General features: G+C 62.8%; 1 protein-coding gene across 1 annotated transcript in view; it reads right to left on the bottom strand.

Moving 5' to 3' along the window:
* ECEL1 (endothelin converting enzyme like 1) overlaps positions 1–5,532 on the bottom strand; it is an 8,066-nt gene extending 2,534 nt beyond the window's left edge. The window contains exons 1-11 of the mRNA XM_035006570.1: positions 4,747–5,532; positions 4,098–4,166; positions 3,881–3,991; positions 3,708–3,800; positions 3,408–3,532; positions 2,506–2,728; positions 1,925–2,023; positions 1,614–1,688; positions 1,310–1,413; positions 993–1,051; positions 868–919 (exon numbers count right to left, since the gene is read on the bottom strand). Coding sequence (XP_034862461.1) covers positions 868–919; positions 993–1,051; positions 1,310–1,413; positions 1,614–1,688; positions 1,925–2,023; positions 2,506–2,728; positions 3,408–3,532; positions 3,708–3,800; positions 3,881–3,991; positions 4,098–4,166; positions 4,747–5,532 — 1,796 coding nt within the window. The remainder of the gene's footprint in view (positions 1–867; positions 920–992; positions 1,052–1,309; positions 1,414–1,613; positions 1,689–1,924; positions 2,024–2,505; positions 2,729–3,407; positions 3,533–3,707; positions 3,801–3,880; positions 3,992–4,097; positions 4,167–4,746) is intronic.
* Positions 5,533–9,138: the final 3,606 nt, after the last annotated feature.

Here is a 9,138-nt window from a genome sequence, read left to right as displayed (position 1 = left end):
AAGGAAGGAAGGAAGGAAGGAAGAAAGAAAGAAAGAAAGAAAAGAAAAGAAAAGGAAGGAAGGAAGGAAGGAAGGGAAAGAAAGAAAGAAAAAAAAGGAAGGAAGAAGGAAGGAAGGAAGGAAGAAAGGAAGAAAGGAAGGAAGAAAAGGAAGAAAGAAAGAAAGAAAGAAAAGAAAGAAAGAAAGAAAGAGAAAAGAAAGAAAGAAAGAAAAAGAAAAGAAGGAAAGAAGGAAAGGAAAGGAAAGGAAAGGAAGAAAGGAAGAAAGGAAGAAAGGAAGAAAGAAAAGAAAGAAAGGAAGGAAGAAAGGAAGAAAGGAAGAAAGAAGAAAGAAAGAAGAAAGAAAGAAGAAGAAGAAAGAAAAGAAAGAAAGAAAGAAAGAAAGAAAGAAAGGAAGGAAAGAAAAGAAAAGAAAGAAAGAAAGGAAAGAAAGAAAGAAAGGAAAAAAGAAAGAAAGAAAGGAAGGAAGGAAGGAAAGAAAGAAAAGAAAGAAAGAAAGAAAGAGAAAAGAAAGAAAGAAAGAGAAAAGAAAGAAAGAAAGGAAAGAAAAAGAAAGAAAGGAAAGAAGAAAGAGAAAGAAAGAAAGAAAGAAAGAAAGAAGAAAGAAAGAAAGAAAGAAGAAAGAAAGAAAGAAAGAAAGAAAGAAAGAAAAAGAAAGAAAGAAAGAAAGAAAGAAAGAAAGAAAGAGAGAGAGACCAAACCTACACATTTTTCTAAATAACCAAGGCTGAAGACGATGGGGGCCCAGGAACTGTAGCTGCCATGACTGCTGGGCCCAGCCCGGGTCAGGACACTCTGAGCTGCTTTCATGCACCCGGCAGACAAGACTGCAGAGCTGGCTCTGGCTCATGCCAGGTTGGGTACTCACTGTGGAAAGTCAGGGTCATAGAGCGTGGGCTGCAGAATGCCTGCAGGGAACACTACAAAGAGGGCGGGGTCAGCAGGAGACCTGCCCCAGCTCCACCCCGCCCCTTGCGGGACACGCCCCCTTACCCATCTGGTTCTTGTTGGGTAGATAGTAGGCATTCAGGGCCTGCGGTGGGAGCAGCCACCTGTGGAGGGAGGTGGGGGTCAGCTAGGGAGACCCCCCCACCTCCCAGCCGGCTCCTCCTTAAGGAGTGGCCCAGCCTGTAGCCATGTCCTGCGCCTCCCCCAGGCTGAGTACCTGCCCCCCCCGCAGTGTCCCCCCCACCACCTGCACCAGCATGGCTGTGAGGTGGTCTGACCCAGCAGCCTCCTGGCCTTGGTAAGGAGCCTCTCCCCACAGCACCTCCCTCCCCGACTCCCCCAGCTCTGGGCCAGGCACCCACGTGGACTTGTCCACCTCCTGCCGGATCTTCTTGACTGAGAGCTGGATGCTGAAGCGGATGCTGTTCAAGATGTTCTTGAAATAGGTCTTCTCATGGACCTCAAACTGCACGGGGGATGGGCAGTGCTCAACGGCAGGCGAGGGGTCTGGCCAGACTGGTGTTGTGCACGCCCCATGTCCTCCCAGGGGCCAACAGCTGAGGGCCGTGGCTGCTCCTCTTCGGTGAGGGTGGGCCTCCCTGGGGGTCTTGACCAAGGGACCGAAGCCCAGCCGGTCAGGCAGGGTAGGGCCAGGGGATGACGCACCTCGTACTCCTTGTCCACAGCCTCGGGTTTGAGCAGGAAGTCCGGGTAGCCCACCATCACCATCATGTACTGGAGCTGCGGGCGAGACAGTGGCCAGAGTGGGCCAGGGCCTCGGGAAAGAACCCCCCACCCCCCAAGGGAGAAAGCTCTAGGGCCAGCCCAGAGGTGGGGCTCAAGGACAGGGGAGGCCAGAGCAGGTGATGTGAACCCCACAAGGGGCATCTTGCCTCTTCTGTTACCCCAGCCTGGCACACAGTTGGCACTCAATAAGTGTTTGTGGAACCTACGAATGGGGACAGGGTCCACTTCACCTTGGCCCGAGCAGCTGCCTTGGTCTCAGCATCCATCCAGTCTAACTCCTCCAAGCGCCGGCCCAAGATGTACTTGATGTCTTCCACGAGCTGCTGTACCTGCAGGGCCAGGGGTCGGGGATCAGGGGTCAACCCCGGAGGCCTTGGCCCTGTGCCCCTCCCCGCACCTGGCATGAGGGGTACCACTAATTCAGTACCAGTTCCTCGGCCTAAGGTTTGGTGCTGAGCACCGAGGGGAGACCTCGGAGGTGGGAATCCAGGTCCTGCACCCCCAACAAAAAGCTCACGATCTGGAAGCAAACGACCCCCGCAACGATCACATATTCCCAAGGCCACGCCTACTGAGCATGGCAGAGAAAGCTGGGCAGGAGCCTGAGGGGGAAACCCTCCTGTGGCTGGTAGACCAGGTAGGCTTCCTGGGGGAGGTGGCCTGGTGAGAAGTAGTCCGGAGCCCCAGAGAGGGCTAAGCCCCTGCCTGCAAGGGGATGTGTGGGGCTCCCCATGCTCAGACAGAGGCCATGGGAGGACTCGATGCCCAGCCCAGCACCCGCACCCAACCCCCAAGCCCAGGGCAGCCTGACCTTGGCCTTGCTGGCGGCGGAGAAGTGCTCATGTACAAAGAGAGCTCCAAGCGCCATGCCAAAGTGGCGGCTGGCCTGGCCCAAGCAGACACGGGCCAGCTCCTGTGGCTTGTCACTGCCCTCCATCTCACGGGCCAGCTCGTGCAGCGCCTCTCGGAATGGCGGTGACAGGTGCTCACTCAGGACCACCACCACACGCCACACCAGGTAGTTGTGCAGGATCCTGAGCACCAGGCGAGACAGCTGCGTGTCCAGACGGGCTCCCGTGCCAGTGCCAGCCAAGGGTACCACTCCACCCCCCTCCAGACCCCCCAGCCTGGGGTTAGACCCACACCCACACGGGACTGAGGGTCATCCCGGATCCGTGGGGGCGGAACCTGGAGTGGCCGGAACCCCAGCAGGGAAAAGGGCTGGGCCCCCACACAGCAGGACACACCTCCGCCCGCCTCCCTCCCCCGGCCCCACCGAGGGCCAGATGCTAACTTGCTGTGGGGCGCCCAAGGAGACTGTCTGCCTCAGGCCTGGCCTTGAGAGGCCTCTGCTCCTCCCCAAGGAGGCCAGAGACCAGGGAGGCTCTCCCCTCGGCGACCATGGGGCAGCAGAGCTACAACCACACCTTCCCTTTCTGAAGTCTGGACTCACTCAGCCTCACTATCCCCGGATGAGCAAGCTGCAGCTCAGGCAGCGCACAAGCCCTGCCCAGGGTCCCAGGGAGTAGGCGAGAGCCACGTCGGAGTCTGGGGATCTGGACTCCTGTTCCAGTGCTCTTCACCTGCCTCCCCAGGGTGGCTACAGGACAGGAGTGAAAATGGGAATTCAAAGCTCACCAAGCAGGGGGCGTGGGGTGCAGGGGAGGGGCCCGGAGGGGCAGGTGGGCGGGGCTGGGTGGCCGGCAGTGGTACCTGCGGGGTGTGGAGCGGATGAGCTGGGACACCTGCTGCATGTAGTCTGTGGCCAACAGCACCACCTCCTCATCCTCCGAGAAGTCCTCCTGGAAGATCTGGTCCAGCAGCCACTTCCACTGCAGCTGTCATGGGGAGGGGGCCAGTATGGCTGGGCGTGGCAGGGACCACAGAGGACAGGGAAGGAGTCTGGGAGAGGCACAGGAGGACACCGGAACCCATCTACGGCCCTGGGGAAGGGATGGCCCTGGAGCCCCAGGATCGGTGCCCCCTGCCGCGGTCACGGTGGGCTGCACTCACATGGGGGGTGATCTTCTGCAGCTGCCCCAGCGTCACCTTGTTGTACATGGAGCTGACATCTCGCCGGAGGTCATCGTACTCCGACACTGTGATCTGGAGGTAGAGGTGAGTGAGGAGGACCAGCCCTGCCTGGCGGTCCCCTCCCCTCAGTCCGCGGCCGTCCCCCCGCTCACATTGGCCAGCCGCTGCTCGAGCTGCAGGATCTCCTGCGCCTTCTGCTCCACAGCATCGACTCCCAACAGGCTGAGCAGGCGCTCCATGAACACCCGGTATGCTGCCAGGATCTGCACCGAGAGGGGACATTTCAAGGGTGGGGGTCAGTGTCAGGCCCTAGTCCATCCCTCCTGGAGCCGCAGGCCTTCCCCGATATCCCACGCTACGACCCCGCACCTTCTCACTCTCCTCATCCTGAGCTAAGTACAGGGTCCTCTCCGGCAGAGTGAGCCCATCCTGGTCAATCTGGGGAGACGGATGGGGTCAGAGGTCAGAGATTAGAGGTCAGCGTGCCAGGTTCCTGCAAACTGACCAGAGGACGGGCCAGATATCCACTGTCACAAGCCCCAGAAGCAGGAAGACCCTACCCCTCCCTCCCTCCAGAGAAGCTGGTAGAAACCCCCACCCCTCACCAGCCTAGCCTGGCGATCCGGCGGGAGGCGGGAGCCCATGCCCCCATCTTTCCTCCTATAAGCCTTCACCTTCCCCACCTATAAAGGGCACTCGCGGGGCCCACCCCGAGAGTTGGGGCCCCTGGCCTTCTGGCCCGCCCCAGCCCACTGGCACACCCCTCGTTCCGTGCGCTCACAGCCTGCCACAGGACTGGGAAATTGCGGCTCCCGCGGCTCCACTAAACACCGCAATTACTCGAGGGAAATTACTTGCGCCCTCCTCCCGCGCTATGCTGGTGCGCGCTCCCCTCCCCTCCCTTCCCCTCCCCTTCTGCACCGGTCGCCTTGCGCGGGGACCGCGCGTGCGGGGCCGTGACGCCCCACCCCCACCCCCGGGCCCCCGGCGGGGTAACTGGGGAGGGGGACGCACTCACGCGGATGACGTAGCGCGAGGAGTTCCTGTCGTCCAGGCTGACGGTGAGCGAGAAGAGCGCGGCGGCGCTGTACACGCCCTGGGCCTTGTACAGCAGCCGGTTGAGGTCCCAGAGCGCCGCGGCCCCGGGGCGCTCGGCGGCGCCGCCCAGGTCCCAGCCCCCGCAGTCCTCGATGACTTCGAGCATGGGCCGCGGGCCGAGCCGCTCGATCTCGCGCATGTCGAGGCACGAGCGGAAGAAGGCGCGCACCTTGCGCTGGGCCGCACCGCCCGGCCCACCCCCGGGCCGCGCCAGCAGGCGCCGCAGGCGCTCCTCGTTCTGCTCGCCGATGGCCGCGATGGTGCCGTAGGTGAGCCTGTCGTCGGGGATGGCGTGGCGCCGCAGCCAGCCACCGCACGCGAAGGAGTAGAAGTCCTGGCACGGGTCTATGCTGGCGTCCAGGTTGGCTGCCAGGAAGCGGGCGGCGCGCGCGAAGGCCTTGCGCTCCGGGCAGCCCTCGGAGCAGGCGCCACCGCCCGCGGCGCCCGGGCCCAAGTACTTGAGCGCCAGCATGGCGGCCAGGATGGCGCAGAGGCCGGCGGCGAACACCAGCCCCGACAGCAGGCACACCTCGCGCCGGTTCCAGCGCGGCAGCCCCGCCCGGGCCCCGGTGGCGCTGCGCCCCGCGCCCAGCGGGAAGCCGGGGGGCAGCGAGGCCCCGCGCGCACCTCCCGTGCCGCACCGGCTCACGTATTTGACCTCCTGGAACTCGTCGTAGTGCGCCGTCATCGAATATGGGGTCTCCATGCTGCCACGGGCACCGCCGCGCAGCCCTGGGCGATCTCAGCTACAGGAGGCGCCGGGCCGCCGGCCTCCTGGCGGGCTTCCGCATGGCTCCCGGGCCGCAGCTGCGGGAAGGGTAGACGCGGGTTCAGAGAGGCACAGGGGCCCGATGGGGCCCACCAGCACGACGAGGAGGGGCGCAGGCCTAGGTCTAGAGGCTGGAGGCCACCCCGTGACTCCAGCAGCGAGCGGGCCCAGGGCCTGGCCTCCCTCCGCCACTCTGAGAATGAGGCCAGGGGAAGGCTCAGAGTGGCCGCCAGCTCCCGCACGCACAGCGGCCTCTTCTCTCCCTGCACACAGATGCCTGCCGCAGACTTGGGAGGGCCCTGATATAAAGTAGGGGAGCACCGTGCACGGGGCCTGGCACATAGTAGGCCCTCAATGAAAGACTGTTTCTCCTCCCATTGCCTTTCTCATCTGCGACCTGCTACAGCCACGGCCAGGTGGGGGAGGGGGAAGACAGAGGCTGGAGAAAGGAGGTGCGGTCAAGGGCGAGTCTACGCCGACCCAGAAGCCGCATTGGAATTAGACGCTCAGGAAAGCGGCTAAAGAACCAAACTTTGTCCTCGAGGATGTCCGTAGAGCCCCTCCCTGCCCCGTCTTCTATTCAGTGGCCAGAATGCCCACCAGCCCCTTTCCCAAGAGGCGCGCTCCAACCGGCCCGGAATCAGGGAGAAACCCCCGACGGCCCTAAGAACCTGGAACCGGTTCCGTCCCCCCCCCCCGCCCCTCCGTCCCCGCCGTGGGCCGCTCCCGGCTTCAACAGGTTTTCCCCGGAACCCAAACTTGAGCGAAGTTTCACCCCCGGCGCGGAGCGAGCTGGCCCCGTGCGCCCAAGGCTTCACGCGCCTCGCCGCGCAGTTCGCGGAGCCCGAGAGCTGAGCCCGGGAGTCGCAGCCGCAGCCGGAGCCGGAGCTGCGAGGACGCAGACAAAGCCCGGAGGCTCGGCGCAGCGGCGGCGGCGGCGGCGGATGTGGCTGCGATGGTGGCCGCGGCCGCAGCGGACTCGGATGCCACTTACCCGGCAGGTGCGCGCCCGGGCCGAGCGAACTGAGCGGGTCGAGCCCGGGCCGGAGCCAGAGCTGGAGCGGAGCCGGGCAGGCGGGAGCTCTCTCCGTGCGCCCGCCGCCTTCTCTGCCGCCGCGCCGCGCCGCCCGCCGGCCCCGAGGGAGGGGGCGCGCCGGCGGCTCCACCCTCCTCCGCCCGCCCCCCGCGCCCCCTCCTTCTTCCACCCTTCATCCCGGCTACCTGGCAGCTCGGTGGCAGCTCGGGGGCGGGGACGGCGGCTGCGGGACTCGCTCCCGAGGGGCTTGCGCGGGCTCGGGGATTCCAGGTACAACTGCGTCCCGGGCGGAGTGAGGGCGCCTGCTACTCCCGGGAAGGGGTTCCCCTCTGATCCGATGCCCCCACTCGGGGCCGCCTACCAGGCCCGCCCGAAAAGGGCTCAAGCGGGAGCTGAGGAGGCGCGTGGATTGTCCCAGGCGAGCCCACAGGACTGGAGCACCGCCCAGGGCTGACTCCCAGCAAGGCCATGGGGTGTGATGAAATAGCGCCTGTGCGCTCCTACCCAGCGCCCGGCACAGAGCAACCTTCAGTAAATGGGCTTCCTGCCCGCCCCCTTAGCCCCTGCCCTTACCCAGCCCTCCCGCGAGGGCGTTGGGGTTTTGGTTGGCCAGGCAGCCTTCACCCTGGTGGAGGAAGAGCTTCGGAGGCTACTGAGGAAGGGGGCCTCAGGGCCGAGACTGCACCCCTCCCCCAAACCTCGGCTGGCCTCAGCCCCCACTGCTCCGGAAGCCCCTGGCCAGGAAGAGAAAAGGACTAAGGAGTAATGCAAGACCCCCTCCCCTCTGGGGACCAGAGGGAGGGAGGGAGGGTGCCTGCTGGCCCTGCCCTGCAGCCCTAGTCCTCAGACAGAGTGCAGGCCTCAGGCCCCTGCTATATGGACTGGTGGAGGGGACCGGCTAGGTAGGGGGTGGGCGCGGGGATGGGTGTCTCTGAACGTATTCACCCACCACCTTCTTCCCATACAACTTGCTCTTTGAATGTGGGACCTCCCTCCCACATCCACAGCCCCTGAGGCAGGACCCACTTCTGCTTGGCTCACCACTGTACCCCCACAGGGAACTTGGGGCTTCTGGGACCAAGGCTACTGTTTCTGGAGTCTCTGCTCTCTTGGTCTTGCCCTCCCCACCCCCTCTGCTTCCCATGTCCCCAGCAGGGGACCCCACAGGGCACCAGTGCTCCCAGGCCTGCCCGTTCCAGCGTGCCGGACTGGCCTGGACAATAAGACAGCCCAAGACTGCCATGGAGCCCCAGCTCACAGAAACCACAAGGCAAGGGCTCAAAGGCCCCATCACCCTGTCCTCTCCCTGGGGCTTTTCAGCAGCCTGGCTACTGGGCCCCTGGCCCCCTAGGGGCCACCTCTGCCCCCATTCTGCCTCTCCCGTGTCTATCCACCTGGTGTCTATCCACCTGCCGGTCTGTTCGCTACCACACTGGATCCTCTCTGCCTCCACCTCCAGCCATTTCAGGGTCCTTCTCTGCCCCACACGTTCTTCGTGGGTCCAATTAATTCCACTGAGGAGAAGGGGAATTATGTAAAATGTGGTGATTCCATAAGGGAGGAGGGGAGGGCAGGGCGGTGGCAAAGTGGCTCTTTGTGCTTTTAATCTGCATTTTTTCCCTCAACGTTCTGTCTCCAGGAGGATAATTTTCCAGCCTTTTCAGGCCCTGATTGGTATCATTTCTCCAGCAATGACAGCTTTTATTTTCCCTGAAATGAATGCCATGAAATTTCCAAGAAATATAAAAATGGATATTGTCTCAGGGAGCCGACTCTCTTCCGACAGAAAGGCACAAAGGCAAACATGCTTCCCTGGGGACTCTGCTGTCCCAGCCACTAGGGGGTGGGGGACCCAAGCCCTCAGCCCCTCCTCCCTCCCAGGTCAGCCGCTGGACCCCCTCCTGGCCATCCCTCTCCCATGCTCCCAGCTGTCATCGATCAGGTCTTCTGCCTCCCCACTCTCAGCCAGGCCGCCCTACCTGCCTGCCTCACTCCATCTTGCCTGCTCTGTACAGCACCTCACCCTCCACAGCCAGCCCCAGAGGCTCCCATGACAACCCCAGTCCTGAGCACGGTGACCAGAGGGGCCTGGGGATTGTGCCCACGAGCACTCAGTCCCAGACCCCCTAGACAGTCCGCCAATAAAGAGTGACCAGGTCCTTTGCTCCTTCCTTCTCAGAAAGAGAAGCTGAGCAGAGGTAGGGGAGGACGCCAGGGGGCTGGCCTCCAGCCCCTATGTTCTCTTTGAAGCATCCAGTTCCAGTGCTCCTCCACCCCGCCCCCAATTGTCAAGGTGACCCTCTAACCGAAGAACAAGAGAATGACAGGACTCAGCAGCACCCAGCCAAGCCCTGAGCCAGGCATCTGGAAGCCCAGCTCCAGGGCCGGGGAAGCAGGAGTTGGGGGAGCATCCGTCAGAGCTGCCTTGGAGAGAGAAGGCCTGAGGGGGTGCCAGGAGCAGAGGTGAGGGGTGCGGGTTGGCCACCGAAACCCTCAACTCAGCCTCC

This window comes from Mirounga leonina, unplaced genomic scaffold (genome assembly GCF_011800145.1).
Source record: "Mirounga leonina isolate KUSES-001 unplaced genomic scaffold, KU_Mleo_1.0 Mir_151, whole genome shotgun sequence".
NCBI lineage: Eukaryota > Metazoa > Chordata > Mammalia > Carnivora > Phocidae > Mirounga > Mirounga leonina.
The sequence above is the reverse complement of the archived record's forward strand: the minus strand, read 5'-3'. Positions and strand labels throughout refer to the sequence as shown.